Consider the following 24,791-nt stretch of genomic DNA (forward strand, 5'->3'; position numbering starts at 1 on the left):
ATTCCTTTCCTCACCACTTATATACTGAGTGACCTTGGGCAGGGCCTTAGCTCACCTGAAAACCAAGGATAATTCACACTAGTACCTCACAGGATTGTTGAGAAGGTTTAAAAATGTAATCCACCTCAACAAAGGACACCCGTGTGTAGGTACGTAGTCAAGTATAATAAAAATTAAAGGTGCTTAGCACAATTCCTGGAATATAATAAGCTCTAAAAAACCAGAGCTACTATTATTTCTTTACAAAGTCCCCAATCAAATTTTCAGTCCATTTTAGCCAGAGATATTCTCTCTCCTTTGAACTTCTAAAGGATGTTAAAACTTCTCTTAGAAATTCCCTTTCCAACTTGCATTATGTAATTTATGCACATAATGTTTTCTCCTCTTTTAAAAAAATATTAGGTGAGAGCCTATTATGTACCAGGCACTTCCAAGTGACTCTGCATTCACCATTGCATTCCAACCTCAAAGTGAGCTAGACTCTACTGTATTGTGCTGTTTCACAGATGGGGAAACTGAGGCCCAGGGAGGTTAAATAACTTGCCCAGGGCACATAGTAAGCAGGCAGTGAGGCGAGGACTCAATTCCAGGCCATCCACTCAGCAGCCTGGACTTGTCACTGTTTGTTGCTATAAACGCTAGACTGTAAACATCCCAGATAAGGATCTAGGTCCGAACTGCTGCCCACCTTCACCATCCGGCACAGTGATGTCCCATACTAGGGACTCGGTAAGTATTGTAGAAAGAAAGGGAAAGTTTCTGCAGTTACACAGTCACGCGTTTCCTCTGACAACACGTGCCCAAAGTCTACACAGCAGGGCTCCCTCATGGACTGGCCAAGACCCAGGAAACCTATCCCAGCTTCCCGCTGGGAACACGGGGGCGGGCAAAGTGGACATTTTGCCAATAATAACAATGATGATAATTACAGTAATGACCACAACCAACACTCACTGGTTGCCTCTGCTATGCCGCGCCCGCTATCTGTGCCTTCCATGAATGCACGCATTTAATAACCTCAGCAACTCTCAGAAGTGGGTGCTCTTATCAGCCCCATTTTACGCCTGAGGAAACTTTCAATTTAAATAGAATTTTTGGAGCTTCAAACAATTTCAAAGTTATCTAATTTTTCCGTTACGCTTATAATTTAGGGAGAAGCAGATGGCACACTTTCGGAGACAGCATACGCACACGTATAGATGTGTGCATACGTACACATATAGACGTGTGCATATACACGCATACAGATGTGTGCATATACACGCATACAGATGCGTGCATATACACACATACAGATGTGTACATATACACACATACAGATGTGTGCATATATACATAGACCTTACCATTATACAAATGGGCAAACTGACACTTAGGGTGAGGGTTACAGTAAATTGATCTGAGGAGCTGATCAGATCAGAATAAGCAAATCCATAGAGTCAGAAAGCAGTTAAGTGTCTGCCATGAGTATGGCAGGGAGGGGAGGGGAGTGACTGCTTAATGGTACAACCTTTTCGAGGTTGATTAGAAAGTTCTGGAACTAGATAGTGGTGATGGTTGCACAACATTGTGAATGTACTTAATACCACTAAATTGTATACTTTTAAATGGCTGAAATATTAAATTCTGTGTTATGAGTATTTTACCACAATAAAAAAAATACCTTTTGCATCGTACGTGGGGTAAAATCCAGATTCTTTATCTTGGTTTACAAGAACCTTCCAGATCTGCCCTCTCCACCTGCACACTCACTCTCATTCTCTCTCAACTCCACTATTTACTTCTCCCATCCCACCCAGACCTGGAGCGTGGCTACTCCCCCTCTGAGTCATGCATCACCCCGCCGCACCTTTACTCCTGCAGGAAGCCCCGCCCAGAGCCCCTCGTACACTTTCTGTGCCAAGAGAAGACCCGCTTGTCCTTCAGGACTCAACTCAAGCACAGCTTCCTGTGACGTCTGCAACTGAGACCTCACTTCCACCTGGGCAAAGTGTCCCTTATTGACATACCTTGCAGGTACGACTATCATGGTACTCATCACAGTGTACTGTAATATATGCTTTCATACTAGAGACAAGCACTTAATGCTGGTTAAAAATATAGGCTTTGGGGTCACTGGGCCACCGTCCAAATCTTAACTTCACCTGCCGTGTGAGCGTGGACAAATTCCTTAACCACTTTGAGCCTCAGTTGCCTTGTTTGTAAAAAGAGGGTTAATAGTAATACTTGATGTGAGGGTCAAACACAGAAATACATAGACAGCTTTGAGAACGGTGCCTTGCCCTTCCGAAGCACCCAGTAAACGTTAGTGTCATTATTATCCCCTTCGTCACCATCATCCTGCCTCGGCCCCAGTAGCTTACGAGCTCCATGAGCCCAGCACAGGACCTGCCATAGAGCACACACGGGGCAATATTCCAGTGTGTTTCCACGGACATGGGCTATACACCTTACAAGCCAGATCATGCAGCCCGAGTAAAACTGACCAAGTACAGGGAAGCCAGTGCTGGACTCAGCAGCCACCTCTGGGCACTTAAGGACTTTCTTTGCTTCACGACGAGAGCTTGAAGTATCAGTAGGCAAGCTATAAGTTAATGGAGAAAAAAAATAATGCAGAGTTTAACTGAGGGTTTGTGAGTGCGTCCGTGGGGCGCTCTCTCCCGGGGAGGATGATGCACGAGCTGTCGGAGATAAGACTCTGGTCGGGCATATGTAAGGGGAGCGCAGATAGCAGTGGGCGCTCAGGGAGCCCCTTCTGCCACCGCCGAACGGGAAACCTCATAGATCAAACCACAGAATAAATGAGGACATTAAGGCTTCATACACTCTGGGATTTGTATTTGAAATGCCAAGATTCCTACTTAAACGAGCCCCTCCTTGAAGGATTTTTTGCTGTTGCTTTCAAAAGAAGTCACTCTTTGGCACCACAGGTCTTCAGTGGGAGGCTCTGGGCCGTAGTTTTCAATACTCACAGCTGATATTTATGGAGCCCTTAGCACATGTGTGCCGAACACTTAACACAGGGCTTCACGTATATTAACCCGCTTAATCTTTTTTTTTTTTGCAGTACGCGGGCCTCTCACTGCTGTGGCCTCTCCCGTCGCGGAGCACAGGCTCCAGACGCGCAGGCTCAGCAGCCATGGCTCACGGGCCCAGCCGCTCCGCGGCATGTGGGATCCTCCTGGACTGGGGCACAAACCCGTGTCCCCTGCATCGGCAGGCGGACTCTCAACCACTGCGCCACCAGATTAAGCCCCCCACTGAATCTTTATATAAAAACCCTGTAAGGTATGAACTATTATCAGCCCTGTTACATAGATGTTACGTGAACCAACAAGCTGACATGATAGGAGGTGGTGGCATTGGTAGTTAAACTCAGGAATCTGAGTCCAGCGGACGGAATGCAGTCATACAAACAAGGCTGTTGTCTTGCAGGGTCCTTGAGAGACTAAAGAGAAACAAAACGGGAAGTTCTAACATCCACAGTGGCTCATGACACCAACAGAATGACCAAAGGTATGAGCCATCTTATCCCCTGAACTTGTAAGAGGCAGCTCAAACAGTCCTCTGAGGAGCGGGCTCAAGAGTTAATAGCTATTTGATGGACACCCGCCACTATATTACAAATGGTTGGGAGCAAACTAAATGCAAATGAAGCCACGGGGGCAGAAAACCAGCCTTCCCGAGTGTATCCTGCCTGCATTGAAGTGCCCTGGTCCTACCCCTGAGCTTAATATTTCATGCGAAAGGCAACACTGAGGTCGCCACTCCAAGAAACCCAGGGGAGAACGATCAGGATGGCAGATGGAAGCCTCCCCCTTATATCTCAGAAATGCCAAGAGGTGTGGGTGATGGGCTGAAATGCCCAAACCAACCAGAGAGTGAGCCTGGGGCTGAGGCTGATTCATGGGCAGAGGGGCCCAGCCCTCACCTTTATTTACATTGCTTGGAGCACATAAAGTCCAAGAAAATTTAGTGTTTTAATTTGGGCATCTGGCTTGTGCTTCTCTTCTCTTCTCTTCCCCCCCTCCCTCCCTCCTCCCCCCTCCCTCCTCCCCCCTCCCTCCCGCCCTTCCATTAATGGGCAGAGTCACAGGCTTATATTATCTCTGCTTAAGCCAGGAAAGACAATATTCCCCAAACTAAACAATCTAAGATATTCTGTAAGGAGGACCTGATTGACTTGGTGACACTGCTAAAGGTCACCAAGTGTAGAAGTTCAGAAATGGGACGGCCTTTAGCCAGGTCTCATCCAGCGGGCTCATTCTGACCGAGCCAATGTCCCAGCCCCGAGCAGCCGTCTGGGAGAGGGACACCTCTCCCAAGTTGTGGAGGGGGAGGTGGGAGTGCAGGACCTGGGTCTTTGGTCAGACAGTTGGCATCACCAGTCGGGACAGAGGCTGGAGCTCCCCTTTTTGTCACTCTTTAGTCTCAGGTACAGTCAGGGCTAGCATCCAGTCCTCTTGGTCTCCCGCTGGGTCCGCCCCCCTCTGCTCTTTCCTCCTTCGGCTTCCGGCAGAAGGTGAGCACCTTACATATCCTAGCATCCCAGCGCCAAGGACCGGGCCTCACCGATCAGAAAATGCGCCTGGTGGAGGCTAACCGAGCGAGTAAACAAACAACAGCCTGGACCCACCCCGGGGCCTGCTGGGAGGCCGCACATGTACGCACGTTTACGGCACCAGTTTACGACCTTTACGACATTTCTGGAGGACGTGGCAAGCGCCAGGCGGTGTGCTCGGCTCTCCAACACACCCTCTCCTGTGATCTCCCAGCATGGGATGTCGGCATTAGTGTTATCCCTGGGGGCAGAGTGGGGCCCAGACTGTAGAGCAGCTTGCCCACCACACACAGCTAACACGTGTTAAGAGAACAGGATATGCATCCACGCGAGGGACTCGAGATTTCTGCCCTACGCTATAAACGCTGAACTTACTGTGTCAGCATCTTAATTTGTTCAAACAAGGCATTACAGTGAAAGCCAGTGAGACGCTTTCCTAGTCATTACTGTCTTCTCAACTTTCTCTGCGTTGTGCCCAAATGACAGCATACTGTTACTGCTAAACTTTTGTCTTCGATGGCCCGTCTGAATGCAAAACACAAGAAAGGGAAGCTCACACTTCGTGTTCTTCCTATTTTTTTCCTCCCGAACTTCTAAACCCAGTGTGGGAGTAGCTTTCCCAACACGCCTGGCAGATGGTCATCTAGGCCCTGGTGACAACCGCACCCCTCTGGACAGCTCTCCTGTGAGCCAAAACTGGCATCTCTCTGATGTTCCCGCCTAAGTCCCTGGTGGCCCACCAGCTATATATATTTTTTTTTTTTGCGGTACGCGGGCCTCTCACTGTTGCGGCCTCTCCCGTTGCGGAGCACAGGCTCTGGACGCGCAGGCTCAGCGGCCACGGCTCACGGGCTCAGTCGCTCCGCAGCATGTGGGATCTTCCCAGACCAGGGCACGAACACGCGTCCCCTGCATCAGCAGGCGGATTCTCAAGCACTGCGCCACCAGGGAGGCCCCCACCAGCTAAATATTAACCAAACACAAAAGAAAAGAAATGAAAACCATTCACTGGGTCTTCCAGTTGATTTTAATTGCAGGTAATAAACCATTGCTAAAAGGAAGGTTTAGACTAAGAAGGTGCCTATTAGCTTAGGGTGTTTGCAGTGGAACAGTGAAATGATTTTGTAAATGCCATCTTCTCTAATAAATCTGTATGCTATTGGAGAGATTAGGCCATTATCCAGCGCTGGCATAAATAGAAAATGAGATGAGGGATCACATGCTTGAGGGGTTTTAGGAGTCAGCCGGAGATGGGGCAGGGTGATGCTGGTTAGCGAATGCAGTTGGCCAATCAAATCATATTGGCCGAAATCTAGTTTAGGGCCAGTTTTGTTATTCTGACTATAACCGGTGCTTTCCAATATCCATACCACGAAGCCACCATAAAAATTTCTGCCTAAATAAAGAAGGGTTTTCTTAAAGCCAAGGGTCCAAATCATAGATTTATCTGATTGTGTCACAGCGAGGCAGAGTTGAGTTTGAGGAACAGAAGAATCCCTTAAAATCAGAAGACTCAAGGCCTGGGGCAGTAGCCATACGTTTCCAAGGCACTTACTGAGCACCTAACTGCACATGGCATTGCTGAGAACCGCACTGCACAGGGCTGAACACATACGTCCAGGTAGATGCATTCTGTAGCTGCAGTCCCCAGCTGTGGGCCACAGAGACTCTGGGTGGCCAGAGAGAGTGACTTAGAGGAAGTCCAAAATCCACATGTCTCCAATGTGCTGCCTGTGGACAGAATGAAGCATTGTTATTGCATGTATGTGCCATTATCTTTCAAATATATGTAAATGCAGAAGAAGCAGCCGCTTAAGAATGTTATTGAATTCAATGCATTCTTTTGCATTTATGTATTTCCCCAGAGAAATAGATAAAAAATACAACTGCTAATATGTAAGGGACAGAATTCACTGAAAATCTCTCTCTCTCTTTATCTCTCTCTCTGTCTCTCTCTCTCCATCATTAAAAAGAATATATGTAAAAATATGGATGGCAGAACATTAAATCCACATGTAAACCAATGCTGGAATAGCCATCTTGGCTAAAGTTTAAACCATTGAAAACTGGCTCCTGGCTAATGTTAGAAGCGTGTGCATACTCACGAGGGAAGTGATCATTTTGTTGGTACTAGTTTGGGTACCTTATTATCTGTTTCATCTGAATACCACCTACTACCTCAGCCTGCCAGCCTTTGTGAGTTAAGCTTTTCAGTCCTTACCCTCCCTGTCCATTCTTGTTGCAGACATCTGTATGATTTCTCATATGACCATTTATGGATTCTGACCGTGACCTCAAATACAAGTCTAGGTACATGTGTGTTTAAAGGGCTGGAAAGCATACTCAGCAGGACATAAGAAGAAGTCTGGCTCCTCCCAGGAGAAAGGCCTCTAAGCAACGCAAAGATATCAGGAGAAAGACCTGGGATCTGGGGGGGATCCAATCTTGCCTGTCCAATCTTGCCTATGGGGGACAGAAATCAGCTGGAGGAATAAAGGGAATTTCATTCCAAGGTGGGAGAATTCAGAGTTCAATAATATACTATGCTATTAATAATGAAGAGTTCTATCTATTGAATCCCAAAGTCCACCAAGCTTTGTGCCAGGCACACTATGTGTTATTCCATTAACCCAGGCAGTAATTTTCCCCCCAGGAAAAAACACTGGGCAATGTCTAAAGACTTTTTTGGTTGTCACGTTATAGGGGTGCTACAAGCATCTAGTGGTGTAGACCAGGGACGCTGCTAAACATTTTACAACGCACAAGTCAGCCCGCACGCAAAGAATTTTCTGGCCCAGAACGTCAACAGTGCTGAGGTTGAGAAACCCTGCACTAAACCATCCTAATCACTCTAGAAAGGAGGAATTATCGGCCTCGTTATAGAGGAGGAAACTGAGAGCTGTAACGTCCCACAACCCAAGTCATATCACCAGGATCTGGATCGGATCTGTTTCACTCCCTTTAACCCATGTATCTGCTATATTATCTTGAAGATGGAAATGACCTCCTCATTTCCTAAATAAGGAAATTGAGGCTCAGATGCCAAGTGTCCTGCTCTGTATCTCACTGCTACTGGCGATTCTTTGTCCCTTCACAGCTCGAGGTCTGTAATGATGACTAATCACAAATGACTTCACCTCAGACCACGAAGCTGCCAACAAATGTCTCTTTCTCTTGTCCATTAACCATTACACCCCTAGTAATTAACTTCTTGTTTCTGCTCCTTTAACACTGTAATCTGGTGGTTTTATTGCTCAAATCTAATTCACTAGCTTAATCAATCATTATTAAGCTCCTTCTGTATGCTAAGCACTGTAAAGGTGCGGGATATAAATGGGTCGGAAGGCAAATGGAAGAGAACTGCAAGTTCAGGGGTTGGCAAACTATACTCCAAGGAATGCCTGTTTTTGTAAATAAAGTTTTATTGGAACACAACCACGCCCATTTATTTACCTATTGTCTACGGCTGCTTTCACATTACAGCAGCAGAGCTGAGGAATTATGACAGATATCCTATGGTCCCCAAAGCCTATAATATTTACTACCTGGCCCTTGGCAGAAAAAGTTTGCCAACTTCTACACTAGCTCCATCGTTCAAGCCACAAGAGCAAGCACTGAAGTGAACTCCCAACTGAATCAAGAAGCACTTTCTTTCATCTCCACGTGCAGCTATAATATCTATTGTCAGTGGCGGGAATCCGAAGTGTTTAATGCTAATACAAATCTAAAACTCAAAAACACTGGGCAATGTCTAAAGACTTTTTTGGTTGTCACACTGTAGAGGTACTACAAGCAAACATTTTGATCCTAAAAATACTTTCTGCTCTTCTAGAGCCTATTATAAATAGATCTTCAAATGCATTTCAAATGTGTATTATTTCTATTTTGCTATCAGAGGTTTGGGAAGCCTTTAGCGACTGTCCCTCATCACACTGAAATGAAACAGAGATCAGAGTCCCAGCCGATAGATTAGCTGCTTAGGTGTCAGTTAACTACAGCGGGTTGTCTGCTGCGCTGCAGAGGCCTCCGGGTTGATACTTCCTTTCCACTCTCCTTGGGTGCACAGCAAAAGACCCCATTCTGATTTTCCCTGAGTTTTCTGCCACACTGTCGGACTTCAGTCTGTGGATGAGATTCCACTGATCTGAGTTTAAGGTTTAGATGTGAGCTTGGAGCAGCAAGAGGTCCACCAACTATCTAGGCAGTTACAGCCACAGCAGCACTGAGAACACGTGCCTGCACAGCCAACAGTTTAGGTGGACAATTGAAACCAACATGTTTTGGACGGATGTTAACTCAAAGACTCTGATAAAAGAGATCCTAAAGGTTCCAAAGTGTCTCCCTGAAGGGACAGTGAAGAGAGAGAAATTAGGCAGATTTACTGATGGCTACATCCTGCCCCCGACACTCAGAGAGTACACACACATCCACGTGCTGAGACCATAGGTCCCCTCACAGACGTGCTTCCCATATTCAAAAATCCTAAACGACGATGGTGTCAGGTGGAAAAAATTGTCCTCCATACGAAAGTCATTCCCAGATCCAATAAGACAATCAGGAAGTTCCCCGGGTGCAAACCTGCTCTGGTCTACAGGTCTCTAACTGCTTTTAGGGGAGGCCAGAAGAAGAGAAACGCTACGTTCAGGCATGAATAAGATAGGTCATTGAAAGAGAAGTCGAATGACTGAAAACCCCACGGAGAGGATGAAAGAATTTAGTGTAAAAAATAAGATTAAATCTGTAAAACTGGATTGTCCCTTTACCATGGGTAGACAGTGGCCCAGAACGTCCCATTGGATATGGGAGCTCAGAGTATGAGAGCACAGTCTTGGGGTGACGGTGTCACCATCCAGGTCTTAGAAGACAGGGCGGCCCATGCTCAAGAGGGCTTGGCCAAGGCAAGGTCAGATCTCACCCAATCATAAGTTCCAGGGCAGCCCTCTGCCACCATTGTGCAGTCACGGTGGGATCTTGCAGTGGGAGAAAGAGAGGAGAATTTGGTTCAATGACAAGCTCAACAATCTTGAACAAATCAGTTTAAATCACTGTCCCTCAGTTTCCTTATCTGAGAAATAGATTGCTGTGTCTACTTCAATTCCATCCTATGGGCCAGTTGGTAGGATCCACAGAGACAATGCCTGTGCAAGTCTCTGAATACCACAAAGATCTGCAAAGATCTACAAAGATCTGGGTAGTGATATGCTCTAGTGTTTCCCTAGTGCCTCCTGGGTGCAAAGGCAAGAAGAGTGGATAAAAGCAGCAGAACCCTGGAAAAAGGATTCTGAGCATTGGCTTTTGCTAGATGGATGCTAGACCATCCATCCATCCATCCATCCATCCATCCATCCATCCATCCATCCATCCATGCTCATGGTCTAGCATGAGGATGCTAGACCAAGCTTTTGCTTTAGAGGCAAGGTGATAACACTGAAAGTGTTGAAGGGTGTGTTTTGAGTTATCCCACAGTGGAACCAACCCATGAATTGACCAGCTGAGTTTTAACAAGGTTCTATTCTATTGGTCCATGATATTGACCCACACCGTAGAAAATCTGGCCAGAAATAATGATCCTTCTCCAGAGGACTTCCATTAAGACTTGAACATGCCTCCTTGCAGGGCTGCCTGGTACCATGTCAAACTGTGAACAGAGCAATCCAAGCACGTCTGCTAGCTAACGGCTAACAGTCTCTACAAGATGGCAGCCACGCCTTGCCTTTCTGTTAACTCCCAAATCTAAAGCTGTGTCGAGAAATATTCCCGGTTTTTTCTTGCTTCACGTGGTAAACCTTGTAGGAACAGGAAAGGCAATCTACTTGATGAATGCATTAATTAAGATAATCAGTATGCATATAATCACAGGTCAGTTCTCCCCAGCCATCATTCATCAAGTGCCACAACTGCACTCTCCAGGGTCAGTATCAAATTTCTAAATTTCGTACCTTGCCATCGTCAGGAAATGGTGAGCACAGAATTCCAAATGGCAAGAATGAGGGGGAAAGGGTGACATAAATCCCACTGTGTTCCAAGTTGCACTTACTGAATTAAAGACACCATCCTCAATGGTGTCAAAAAAATTCAAGTTAATCAAGGAAAATGAACTAATTCATTTGTTGCAGCTGACAAGAGGTGCCAGCCTTGGCCAGGAAGATAATATATATAAGGGGTGAGTTTATTTTGAAAGATGCAGAGCTATACCTGCATTGAAATTCATATCTTTTCTTGTTCTCTTTGGAGAAGAAAACCCAACTATTATTCAAGATCTAAACCCTATATCATGTACATCTTTCTCCTTAAGAAATGCTCTTTGAGGGAGAAGGTCCAAGCCAGCAGCTATTCTCTGCAGTATCCAATCCCAGCCTACCCCCAAAGTTGCACTCTAATAATCTCTCATGGGCAGTTTAACCTTAGTAGAGAAATTAATGTATTTTCCCAGCATGCTTTTCTTACATATTGCCACTGTCATGTACATCTGTGAAGGCTTCTGTATTTGTCACTTCATCATCTATTTTCCCATTACACCTGTCTAGACCTTTATTATAAAATGTAATTATACTTCCATGTCAGTCACACCTACTAGCCTAAGAGCTCCAAGATAACTTGCTCCATATCTTATTAAATCTGTGGTCCCTGAACCTATGTGCCCAATCTCTCAAGCTAGATGGAGACAGAGAGAAGAAAGGAGGAAAGGAAGAAAAGAAAAAAGGGGAGTGGGAGGGTTGGTCTGGAAGCAAAAAGACAAAGCCATCCTCCTGGCATGTCTTTGTGCTGCCTGGCACAATATCTCAATATTCTTTTTTTTTTTTAATTTATATTTGGCTGTGTTGGGTCTTTGTTGCTGCATGCGGGCTTTCTCTAGTTGTGGCGAGCAGGGGCTACTCTTCATTGCAGTGTGCGGGCTTCTCATTGCGGTGGCTTCTCTCGTTGTGGAGCATGGGCTCCAGGCACACGAGCTTCAGTAGTTGCAGCACGTGGGCTCAGTAGTTGCAGCACGCGGGCCCTAGAGTGCACGGGCTTCAGTAGTTGTGGCACATGGGCTCAGTAGCTGTGGCGCACGGGCTTAGTTGCTCTGCGGCATCTGGCATCTTCCTGGACCAGGGATTGAACCTGAGTCCCCTGCATTGGCAGGCAGATTCTTAACTACTGTGCCACTAGGGTAGTCCTCAATATTCTTGCTGTAGTGAAGCAGGCGGGCTCCAGGGTCAGGTGAACCTGTGTTCCAATCCAGCAGAAGACCACTGTCTAGATCTCGGAAAAGCAACTAAACGTTTCTAAGCCTCAGTTTCTTCATTTGTAGAATGGAGGTGAGAACATTATCTAACTCGCTGTGATAGGAAGTCAGATGAGAAAATGTCATCAATCACACCCCACAGGGTCTGGGAAAGTCCAGAAAAAAAAAAGCCTCAACAGATGCTGACTATTGCTATCACTATCCTCTTGGATCATCTTCAAAGTCTCTGCAGCTCCCCAGTTCTGATCCTGGAACATCCCTTTTCCTAAAAATGAGTCAACCCCCTGCTAAGAAGCTCTGGGGGCCACTGTCCCCTTTCCTTGAAACTTTCAGTCTTCTATGTGACTCCCTCCAGCTGAAGCCCAGCAGCGAGGCAGAGAGAAGGGAGATTCTCACATTTGAACACGGTTCAGCCACTGAACTGCCCTCTTACCTCTGGCCACACACCAATCCTTCCTGGCTACAGACTCTCCGGCAGTGACAAAGCATCTTTCGTACAGTGGAGCTCTGAGGATTTATGATGAATGACTTAGTGTCTGACATGCAAATCCTAACTATAATTGCCACAACGCCAGCTTTAGAACAAAAATGATTTCTTGGGCAGGAATGGGAAAAACTATGCAAAGCTGTACAGCATCCTGGCTGGGACAACAGGCAGTCTCTGGAGGCACATTTACTTGGGTTTATATCCTGGCTCTGCCACTTGCTAGCTTGGTGACCCTGGGCAAGTCACATAACCTTTCTGGGCCTCAATTTTCTCATCTGTAAGGTGGCAAACCCAGTACTCACCTGAGAAGGTAGTTAAAAGGATTAATTGAGATAATACAGGGAAGGGGTTGAGAACAGTGTTGACATATGGCAAATAAACACAATTAAAACCATCTATCATTAAACCAATGATCTTCATGTAAAACATGACAAGTCGACCGAATTCCACACACTGTAATTTAAAAATCATGGATTTGTTCATTCATTCAGTCAGTCAACAACTATTTACTGGGCTCTTGCTATGTGCCAGGCACTGTTCTAGGTGCTGTGAATGGAGCAGAAAACAAACAGATGAAACTCTCTGCTCTCACAGAGCCGCCATCCTAAGACTCTGGGGTCTCCTCTAATGCCCGGCATACAAAGTGGTTCTCAGCCAGGGATGATGTGGCCTCCCAATGGACATTTGGAAACATCTGGAGACATTTTTGGTTGTTACAACTGGAGTGTGGAAGGTTCTACTGGCATCTAGTGGGCAGAGGACAGGGACGCTGCTAAACATCCTACAGTGCACACGATGTCCCCCCCCCCCAACAAAGAAGTATCCTGCAAATGACAACAGTGCCAAGACTGGGAAATCCTAGTGTAAAGGAATCTGTGAGTAGTTATACGTCTTTTGTTGGGCGTGGTCTTGGGCCACTGGGGGCCACCGAGGCCACTGGGAGAGAACTCGGAAAGGGGGAAGATACGGGTAGGAGGGAGAATAATAGGACCACAGGATACCAGCTTTGCCTGGAATCATCCTTCCCAAGAGAGAATGCATTCAAAGTCTGAGAAGTAGGAGGCCCCAACGCCAGGATCAATATGGTTCTTTTCATCGGGGACAAGTGACCCTTGGGTTGCTAACCTTGTAAGCAGGACCCAATTCCCTCTATGTCAGTTAACCTCACACTTAAGGGAGAGGGATTCCTGCTTCCCTATGATTTCATATAAGGACCCAGAAATTACCATCAGTTTAGGAAAACATTAATTAAGAATGGAGACAAGCCTATAGCTCCGTCAACCTTCCTAATGAACAAACCGAAAGATACTTCTGATTCAGGAGACAATACAGGTTTAAAGAGCAGAGAGCCTCGGTGGGTTTGAATTCCTGGATCAGTCACTAACAGCCGAGTGACCCTGGGCATCAAAGTGAGATGAGTAAGGGCACGGACTCCGGAGCCAGAGCTTGGTCGCTTAATGGCCCTCTGGCAAGTAATAGATCATTTTCGTGCCTCGGTTTTCTCATACGTAAAATGGGTACAATGGTACCTGCCTTATAAGTCATTACAAAAATTAAATGCATTAATTCAGAGAAGCACTTAGAACAGTACCTAGCTCCAAGCAAGACTATGTCAAAGCTTGCTGTCATCATCACCATCGTTGTCATTACTATGTCGTGGTAGACAGGTGACCTAACCTCTCTGGGTCCCAGTCAGTTTCCTCTTTTCAAAAATGGGCACAACAGTTGTCACTTCATTGGGCTCCAGATACATTTATGCATGTTAAGCACTCGGGAAGATACGTGACATGTTGGAAGTCCTTATTGCTATTATTTATTGAAAAGTTTGACAAAGCACTGACACTAGTTCTAATTTAGTCCTACATTACACTATTCACCTTCACTGAAAAGAAAATTACATGGTATCAGGATGGTTTCAGAACCCCCAAGAGGTGAGTTCCGAGAACCATAATGAAGTACCCAAGGTGAGTGTAAACTATTAGCTCCGGACCCACCTTCCTTTAGAAGGCACTTTGCTCTTAATGATTCACATTACTTCAAACGATCTGCAGAGCTGAGACAATATTGGGAATGGAAGGCCTTTCCATCCCCTTCAATCCGGCGCTTGCTCTGGTGGAAGAGAAGAGATGGGGTAGGAGCTGGGCGGGTAGCCCCTCCTCCCATTTCTCTCCAACCTTCCAGCCTGACTGCCCATCACAGAAGGGGCAGAGGCCTCAGGGGACGCTTTGCTGGTAGACCTGCCTGTTACAAGCGCCATACGAGCTTTCGTGCTAGGGTCTCAATTCATTGGAGGGTGAAGGGGACAAGGGCTTTTCAGAAGTCTGACCCAAAGGTCCAGCAAGTCAACAAAGACACTAAAACAAGTTGAGAACCAATGATATCCCATCACACAGAAGCCACCTGCTCAAACAGTTGTCCTTGCCAAACTCACTGCAACTACATTCAGCTTCTTTCATGTTTCTAGCAGCTCAGGATTTCAAGGGGGAAGCAAGAATGCCCACAGAGCACAGCCTGGAGCCTGCCACCGAGATCTGAGGTTGCATCAAACAAGCAAGAGTGTTCTGGTCTCATCCAACCACATGGGAAAGAAGAAGAGATTCCTTTGCCTGGTCTCCCTCCAGCTTCTCCACAGTCAAGATGGGCCTGGCAGGGGACCTCGAGGATGGTGACATGAGCCAGTGGGACGCTTACCTGCCCCGAATTGTCAGGTACAATCCGCGGCAATGGACGGTCACCCTCTTGGCTTCAGGGAAGCTGTCTTTTCCTAAAGGATTCTGCCTGAACCCTCTTTGCCTGCATTTCTGAGGACTAGGACATTGCAATGACTGCTGTTGGTGGCATCCCTTGTCATCCCATGTGTTACCCTTGTCATCCCATGTGTTACTCACCCTAATATCCAGCCCGAACAGTATGGACTAATTTTCATTTACAAGATCACTTAAAAACCCATTCCCTGGCCTCAGCAGGCAGAAGGAGTTCCGTTCTTGCCTGACGGACGGCAGGGGGTGAGAAGCCAAGCACTAATGCTCACACAAACCAATACTGGAAAAGGTCTGGAAAGAACTGAGAAATTCATGCTGATTTCACTTTCCTTAGCTATGTAACTCAGGAATAAATATAAATGAAATATGCAATGAATATGGCCGGGACCCAGGCTTGACCTTCTGGGCCCCATATGACTTGCATGGTGAGCAGGCAGTGTTTCAACGAGCACCCCCCACCCGCCAAGGCCATCTGCTAGAAGCTCACTGGCAGCCAGGAAGTCACAAATTATAAGCTCCAGGATTCCTCAAAAGTGCCAGCAGTCTTGGGGAGTAGAGGGGGTAAAGGCATGGGGAGAACATGCCTTGTCTTATGCTGGGAGGATGTGTGACTAGGCTCCTATTATAAAAATCAGATTGGCTCAAACTTAGTATCAAAGAAGTTTTGAAAAACCTCAGTAAATCCTGAAATGCTGGAAGTGTGAAATTAACCAGAACCATAAACTTGACTTAAGGGCATTTTCCAAAGACAATGGAAAGACAATATATCACAGTCAATCAATAACTAATTTCAACCGGGCTGTGCTGATCTGTACCTATTCTCTTTGCGACCATGCATGGTGATTTTCAGGAAGAATTTTGAAGTCCCATCTCATGACAGCCTACCAGATTCGGAAAAGACAGACAAGCCTCTTTCAGCCCATTGATATGGCTGGAAAACCAAGCCATGGGTACTGGATGAGCTCTCTAACTTACAGGTGAGCTAACAAAAGGGCCCCCGAGATTCCGCCACATTTTGTTCCATCCTCTCTGCCACGTGAAAATCCTCTTCTCAAAAAAGATAAACGTCTGCTTGGGAAAACAAGAGTATGTAGAGGCAGAACAAATTGGGAAGGGGATGCCAAAGGGGATCCCCAAAGGGGATGCTTTGATTTTGAAAAGCAACAGTGTCTAGCATCTCTGCAGACTCACACATTCAGTTCAGTCCCAAGGTAATTTATACTTCACCAAAGAGTTTCCAGTGTTACAGTAATGCTAGATAAGAGCCATCAGCCCTGAAGTAACAGCCTATTTTAATGCCTGGGGAGAAAAAAAATAAAACTTGCATCTAGTTATGGAAATTTACAAAGGTGTAAGAAAATGACACTTTTCCCCATCCCCATCTAACAGATGCAGTAAACAGTAAGTCCTCAACACCCAAGAAAGATGCTATGAGCATTTCCACTTACATAGGCATATAAACACAATTATTTCCTTAAAAAAACAAACCACAAAAATATTGGCAGTAGGTATACGTCCTACTGGGCGTAGGTATTTTATGTTATATACAGTTAAACACCTATTTGAATTGGGTACGATGGAACTTAATTGTTTTATTCTACGCATAGCAAAGCAACCAACTGAATCTAATATTAGCCCTTCATCAGATAAAACATTTTCAGAGAAACAAACTGCTATATTTTCCCCTCAAAGAATAGCAAGCATTTTAAACACATTTCCCAGAGATGTTACGCCGAGGAAAACAGCTTAGAAATGTGACTTTAAACAAATCCGTTCTCTGGCTACCAACAACAAGACAAATTGGAACAACTGCCTGGCTCTGTTCTTTCCAACGCTCCTTCTGTCCACCTGTCAAAGGCAGTTGTGACCCCACCAACCTAAGAGGCAGCTCTGGAGCCTTGAGATGCGCCACCCTGCGCGGATGCCCTGTGCTCCGCATGCCAGCATCCTCATTAGGGATTATCCGACTCACTTGAAGCAGGGAGAGAGGAGATGGGCTGGCTGCCAAGCGTTTCTTTCAACACAGATTCTGAAAGAAGATCCTGCAAAGTGCCGAAAGCCCAGATTTTCAGCAGTTCACTTTCTAGACTCTGTTACGTAGCAACCATGCCAGCTCATGGAGGGTACCAACCAAGTTAATATTTTGTTTAAATGACACACTCCATTAACTCTCTAGGAAAACCCAAGTTTTCTTCATCAACTTACCTACTGTCAGATATCCTCACTGGAACAAGACATCCACTGGTGGATTGGTGAGCTTCTTCAATTTATTAACAAAAAAATTTTTAACAGAAAAATCTGAAAATGGATCTAACAGTTTCTCAGCAGGGAGAGCAAAAGGTGACCCTTCCCTGTAACCATTTGGGCTAATATTATTAAACGGAAATTAGCAGGCACTTAATATGTACATAATGTCCTTTAGTTAGAAGATGACTTATACAGTTGCATTTTGAAAGATACTCATTTCATTCAAAACCTTGATTTGAAAAGTGATAACTCAATAACACTAAATGCTCATAGGGTTTGAGCCCATTGACTTGCACCAACACAGACAAAATGAAAACAGAAGACTCATTCGGAAGCATTAGGAACCCCCAGGAACCCAGCTTCTGTGAGCCTTCCTGGAGGCATATGACAAAGAGGCGTGAGAAAGCCAATGAACCACACTTTGAAATTAACTTGAGAGAGCCCGGTGCTTTCCTTTAGGGATACGAAAGCACTAGCAAAAGAAACTACCAGACCACCTCTGCAGAAGGTTTCGCTTCCAGCAGAATGCTGCCACATGTCATGAGAACACAAAACAAAACAAAACAAAAACAAAACCCAAAACACTCACAGAGGCTAAATAATGTAAAAAGGACTGTATTGAGGAACTGTTGCCATAGATAAGTAAACGATGCCCACTGGATTTACATGGGGGTCTTGTTTTCTTTTCAACCATCACATCAGTTTAAACTGACATCAATTTAGAGGGATACGTGGCCAACTATTAAGCTGAGTTAAAATCTTCAACATTTTATTTTCTGATTATAAAATCATTAAACTCCCCCTAGTAAAGGTTTTGAAAAATACCAATGGTACACATCCTTCATCCAACCACCCACAGACAGCCCCTGGCCTGGGCAGGCATGTTTCTAAGAATATGAGGAAGCTGCTGGTTTGGTGTGTTTTTAGGGATATCAAGAAATCCAAAAGCCATTTTTCCATTTCCACAGCCTTGTGCATTTTTGTAGGAAAAAACAAAAAGGAAACAGTCCCCTCTTGCTCCACTACAACAATTCAACCGTCAGCCAAGTATCACAATTTCCAAGTTGTATGTGTGGATCGTTGCGGCACCAACCTCTCCTTAGCATGCTCAGACTGCAGCTAGACCCAGGACTCAGATAAAAGCCACTTAACTTTTCCTCCGCTGAGAAAGAGGCGGATGGTGGGAAATGAACTAGCCTTGTTCAGTCCCCCATACCGTGACTTTTGATTCTCAGCAAAATGCCAGTTTTGCGCTATTTCTTTAAGGTTGAAAGAGTCCCTGCCTATAAAAAGTAAAGCATGACCATGCAGTCTAACTTCCCTTTTTTGCCCAGGTGCCAGCAGAGAGCATCTTCCACACACAATGACATAACAAGGGATAAATGATGGAATAACCAGATACCCACCTTGAAAACTGTGCAGCAAGCCCCAGGCTCACAACACCTTCCCACCATAACGTCATGCTACTTTGGTACCAAATTACTGCCCCAAGACTCTTGACGGACTCCTGAAGTACCAAGTTAAGATCTGACTTGGAATTGAACAGACACTGCTAATGTTCAGGCTTAACATCTCACAGGAAAAAAAACAAGCACACCTACCCCAGCAAGGTAAAGAGGAAACAGAAGCTGATGGAGAGAAGGCATTAATATGAAAACAGACTCTCTCTCTCTCAACACTTAGGAGAAGCCTTTGAAATAATAACAGAACTAGAAAATATTTCTAAGCCACTGAGCCTTTGGTACCTCATACTTCATCAAGTGACATATTTACACAAGTGGCCCTCCTGGACTGGATATTTCTTCTGTCATATGCTGGATTTCAGCTGTTTAGCTTACAATCAAATGACATTAATAACCGGTGACAACGTTTCTTAAAGGGCACTTAGGCAAAAAAAGAAAAGACATCCTGAAAATCCAGCCTACCTTTTTACTTTTTAATTCACAGAAACCAAACAGTATTTTTTCTCTTTTTTTTCGGGGGATGCTTCCTCCACCTTTAACCCATGCATGAGGGTTTCAGAGCTTCATCACTGTCAATGTCAACATAGACTGTCCTTATTTTCCCCTCCTCCTAACTGCAAAGAGTCCTTTCAAGCGGCGGCTACCTGGAAATCCACCCTCTAAGCCTTCATTTCGCCAGGAGCCCATCACTCAGCCTTTGAGGTCTAAGATTTCCCCCCCTGGAAAGTGCTCACAGTGTTTATATTTGCTGGAAATTTAAACTCCCTGCTCAGCACAGCATCTACTGTTGCATCGATATATTCCACTGCCTGCGCGATCTCAAATGGGGAGAAAATAAAGTCCAGATGCAATCGAGACAAGGGATTTGGCATCCGTGGAGAAAAGTGCAAACCAGTCCCATCCTCTACCCCAAGCGCGGCAGCAGAGTCTGGAGCTCCCTCTCCGGGAGTCATTCCAAAGGAAGGAGCCTCCGGAACTGGGGGGAGCTGTGGCATTCACCCCTGCCGCGGGTGAGGGCAAAGGCCCGGGCATGAAAAGTTTGCCCAAGGAGCTGGGGGCTGTGTGCCATCTGAAGGGCACTTTCTGCTGCCGGTAGGGACGCGCCGGCTGAGCCTCGCTCGCGCTGGCCAGGACAGGCGTGACCGTGTGAACCCGGGCGCAGCGTGCACCCGGGTTTTCGTTAATGACAGCAGCCTGCAACTCCCAGCAGGGGAGCAGCGCCGGCCACCGCCGGGCGGAAAGGGTTACAAGCCACAATGCAAGGCGGTTTCGCGGCGGCCATGGGGGCACCGAGTCCCCGGGCCCCTCCGGGTCCGGGTCCTGCTCTCTCGCCTCTCCTCCGCCCCGGCCGCCGTACGATCCCTACCTTGCGCGCTGTGCTGGTGATTCTCCATGTTCGCCGCCGCCGAGTCCGCCGCCGCCGAGGCGCTGGCCGCTGCTCCCGGGCCCGGGCCGGGGCCGCCGCCGCCGCCGCTCAGTTCCGCCAGTCTCCGGTTGGTGGCCGTGAGTTCGGCTCGCAGGTTGGTCATCTCCTGGCTGGCCGACTGGACCGCCCCATCGATGCGGAGCGCAAGCTGCTTATTGTCTTCCATCATGCTCAGGATTTTGGCCTGGGGGCGACAGAGGTGACAAAGAGCTGCATGATGCGCCGGGGGCGCGCGGCCGGGCACCCCCGGCTCTACCTGTTGGGTCCCCCGCGGCCCGGCTCCCCCGAGCCCCGACCCCTAGGCACCGGCAGCGCCGGCTCCTCCGGCGCAGGAATGACAGCGGCGCCTCCAGCCGGATCCGCGGCGGTAGCGAGGCGGCTGGGGGGGGGGGGCGGGGGGGAGGAGAAAGAGGAGGAGCAGCGACCGCCTAGACCCCGGCGCCGAGCGCGGCTCGGAGACGGACACCGCGCGCCGCCCGCACTCTTTCCGTGGAGCCTACCATTCGCCGCGCGCTCGGGAGGGGGCCCGGGCCGGGGGCGGGGCCGCTGCCTCGGCCTCCCGCGCCCCCGACTTCGGGGACACACCCCCCGGGGGGTGAGGGCGGCGGCCGGCGGCCCGGCGTGGGCCGAGGTGGCGCCCCTGGCTAGGGGTGGGGGGCGCCAGCTTCAAGGCCAGACCTCGGTCCCCTCCTTGGAGCCGTGGGGCGGCCCCCGCCCTGGCGAACTCGCTCCTAGCGCGGCGCAGGGGCTGGGGAGGCGGTGGGTGCTTGGGAGAGAGGGGTGCTCGGAAGAGGGGCCCGGGAGGGGAGCGGGGATGGAGCTCCGGGGGAGGGAGCCGCACGCCCGAGCTACGAAGTGGAGTTCCTGCTTTGCTGGTTCCTTAAAAGGTGGGTGGGAATTGTTCAGCGGGAAGCTGGGCTATCTCACTGTCCACCTCCACCCCCACCTCCGCCGCCCCAACCTGCGCTGTCCCCCCTTCTCCGAAGGAGCACCCTGTCCTTCCCCGGGGTGGATCATTGGCGCTCTGCCCTCCTCACCGCCCTGAACCGGTGTGTGCCTCTAAGGTGGTCCTAAGCTTCTTAGCTGGGCTAAATATTGGGGGGCAAACCAGGAGGGAAGACTGGAAGGCATCAGTGGGGCTTCCCTCTTCCTCCTCTTACTGGGAGCAGGAGTGTTGAGGCCCCGCTGCCTCAGTTTACCTGCTCCTTCTTCCTGGGAGAACAGAGGTAACCTTAAAGTTGATACACCCAGCAAGGGCCTCTTTCTCCCGGAGCACAAGCTTTGCATTTTTCACTGGGGCCCTGGATTCCAGCCACCAGACCTTGTTACCATAGCAAGCTTCATTCCATGCAAATAGGACCATTTAAAACAGTCAGTGTAACCCAGCACAACTGAACAAGCGTGCACCACCATTCCAGCTGGGTCAACCTCAGGAGGGCAGCTCAGAGCCAACTGCAGAAGCTGATGATGGTCTCTGGCAGGCACAGAGGTTGCTCACCCTCCAGATTCAACAGCATTTGTTGGAAGCCTACTGTGTGCAAAGTGCTTAGGATGTATTACCATCTCTTTGGAGTAAGGGTTATTATTCCCCATTTAGAGGTGAGGAAACAGCCTCAGGGCAGGGTTAAGCAGTTTACCCAAGGGGCCTGCAGAAATCAGGTGAAACCAGGACTGGAAGTAGCAGTCATCTGATTCCAAGTTAGTCCCACTGTGCCTTGGATGCTAGATTTTTGTTTTCCTTTTATATGTAACCATAAAAACACTCTTGCTCCGTCCCCCTGTGAGCACTAACAAGCTTTTGTAAGAGAGAAGGACAGTGTTAGATAGTGGAGCCTGTGGCAGCAGACTTAATTGTTCACTTGTCCACTCTACTCAGCTAACTGGCCAGCTGGGTCTTGAACCCCTGAGCTTAGTCCCATAAGCACAAGTTCTGAGCCACTGGGCCAACCAAGGCACTTAGACAGGTTGGTAGTTTCGTAAACCAGGATTTAGTTCTTTGAAGTCTTTCAGTTTCGTTATGGAGGAACCATCAAAAATAGAACTTTGTGGGTCTTCAAGGGAGGGGTGTGATGTTCAGCCACTGTGGAAAGCAGTTTGCTGGCTCCTCAAACAGTTAAAGATAGAATTACCATATGATCCAGCAATTCCACTCCTGGGTATATACCCCAAAGAGGTGAAAACAGATATTCAAACAAAAATTTGTACACACATGTTCACAGAAGCATTATTCATAACAGCCAGAGGTGAAACAACCCAAATGTTTGTCAACAAATCAATGATTAAACAAATTGTGGTATATCCATACAGGGAACGTTACTGAGCCATGAAAAAGGATAAGGTATTGACACGCGCTACAATGTGGATAAACCTCTAAAACATTACGCTAAGTGCAGGAAGCCAGACAAAGAAGGTCACATATTATATGATTCCATTTATATGAAATACCCAGAATAGTAAATCTATGGAGACAAAGCAGATTTGTGGTTACCAGGAGTTGGGGGGAGGGGAGAATGGGGAAGAACTACTTAACGGACTGAGTTTTACTCTGGGGTGATGAAAATGGTTTGGAAATAAAGAGAGGTTGTGGTTGCACAACATTGTGAATGGACTAAATGCCATCTAATTATTCCCTTTAAAAAGGTTAATTGTATGTTACATAAATTTCACCTCAATAAAAAAAAGTATGTTAGCAAGTACCAGAAAAAGAGGAAAAGGGCTGTCCTGGAAACAAACCTTCTGAGAAAACAGTTAAGAGCAGCTCTATTTGAAGAGCTGTGTGCGTGCTCGTGTGTGTGTGTGTATGTGTGTGTGTGCGCACACGCGTGTGCGCACTCACACCTCTGTAGAGCACTCATCAGTAGGCACAGTAATTGATCTGTTTACATGTCTCTTTCCCACTTCACTGAGAGCTCTGCGTGGGAGAAGGGTGGTCATTTTTTAGTGTTATTTCTCTTTGCATCCTTGCCACCTAACCCCCATAGGATGCGCTCTGCAAATGTGTGAGTAGTTTGTACAGTAAACAAACTGACCAAGTGTTACCCATTTCCTCTTCAGTGAGATTATTCCCACACACCAGCATCTTCAAATCAAGTCAAAACAAAACAAGCCAAACCCGAAAATCTAACCAGGAGGAAAGAAAGCAAAGACACCCATTCCTTGGGCCCCTTTTCATCTCTCTCTGCCCTTCTCTTCCCCAACTGTGCTTCTGAGCTTTCAAGAAACTCTCCTTAGAAACTCCTGGGGTGCCTCCTAGGATTTTAAAGAATTTTATTTTTTGAGATTTTTTTTTTCCTAAAATGAAAAAAGGGGCTTTTCCCAGCTGTGTCTCCTTATGTTCACTCACATGCAAAAGGATCAGATCTCAGACATAAAGCCTGAGATTAATTACCCTCTAGAATCCACTTGATTTAAACTGCAAAGTTTACTTAATCTACCTTTCCTTCCCCCTCCCCCAACTTCCACCAGCACTTCTACCTAGGTGATGTCAGGTAACAAAATAGTCACAGAATCTGTGTCCTTTCCCACTTGCCTATCTGTAGGGCTAATATGCATTTACAGTTCATTTCTTGGGGGACACATATAAACTGTCGGCTGACGGGCTCTCAGAGCTGTCATCCATAGCTCTCTCTGGGGTTCGCGACTATGAGAATTCAACAGTACTGTGCGTTCTGGTTCAAGATTCTCCCTTCTGCGTGTTCCTAAAGGAGCCCCCACCTCCCATCGCAGCAAACTGATGTTAAGAACCAAGCCAGAAAATGTGCTCACTTCATAGGGACCTGCTGCTGTTCTCCCAGTGTCACCGGTTGCCGTCTCTCGCCATCAGCAAAACCCCATCCGAGGCTCAGGCAGTGCACTGGCCCTTATGCGGTCACCAGCCTCCGTCAGTACGTGCTGAATGTCTGATCTTTCTGAGCAGAATGAGTAAACTATGCCATGCACATTGGGTGCCTGTCAAAGCTCGCCAGGGCGTTTTGGAAAGTCTGTAAAGCCATCCCAGCTCAGAGAAAGAAAATTCCTGATAAGGACCAAGGCAGAGAGCCTAACTCATTGCTGACAGAAGTGTCATACCCACCTCCCCTCTTCCATGAATAGAGTGACTTTATAATGTGATGTCTAAACTGGGACACTTTAGAGAGTGAAAGAGGGTGCTATGAGTAATGAAGCTGGGACAAGTGGCGTAAACTGGAATGGTCCCAGGAAACCCAGTACATATATGGTTGCCCCACCCTACAACCAAATGATGCTATTTGGTCCTAGAAGGCAAGTTTGGGATCCTTTACTCCAGCAACCTCATTGTTTACTGAAGGAGAAACAGAGACTTTGGTTCTCCAAAGAGCTGGTGGTTGACTGCACAACTTCATCTCCCCATCCCCCATAACTTCATATCCACGAAGATTCTTGCTTCTGTCATTAAAACCCTTCTCATCCTAGGTCTCCCCAGGAATTCTCGCCACATATTACTTAACAAAGTACTTTCACATCTCTCTCCTTATCTTCTCTTTGCAACAAATCCAGCAGGTAGAGGCGGTACCTGGAATCTGCCTTTGGCAGATGAATACACTGATTTTTAAAGGGTTTGTCCTAATATCACGAAACTGGACTGAAAGGTCCTTGAGA

The 24,791-nt window shown here is 47.1% G+C and overlaps 1 protein-coding gene across 2 annotated transcripts in view; it reads right to left on the reverse strand.

The window, feature by feature from the left end:
* The window catches only part of KAZN (kazrin, periplakin interacting protein), a gene marked incomplete at its 3' end in the record, with an annotated part of 459,901 nt that extends 439,543 nt beyond the window's left edge, over window positions 1–20,358 (reverse strand). For both annotated transcript variants that reach the window (XM_082865287.1, XM_082865285.1), the window contains exon 1: window positions 20,115–20,358. In XM_082865287.1, coding sequence (XP_082721413.1) covers window positions 20,115–20,343 — 229 coding nt within the window. In that variant the 5' untranslated portion in view covers window positions 20,344–20,358. The remainder of the gene's footprint in view (window positions 1–20,114) is intronic.
* Window positions 20,359–24,791: the final 4,433 nt, after the last annotated feature.

The sequence above is a fragment of the Leucopleurus acutus genome, assembly GCF_964270905.1.
Source record: "Leucopleurus acutus genome assembly, chromosome: 2".
Lineage (NCBI taxonomy): Eukaryota > Metazoa > Chordata > Mammalia > Artiodactyla > Delphinidae > Leucopleurus > Leucopleurus acutus.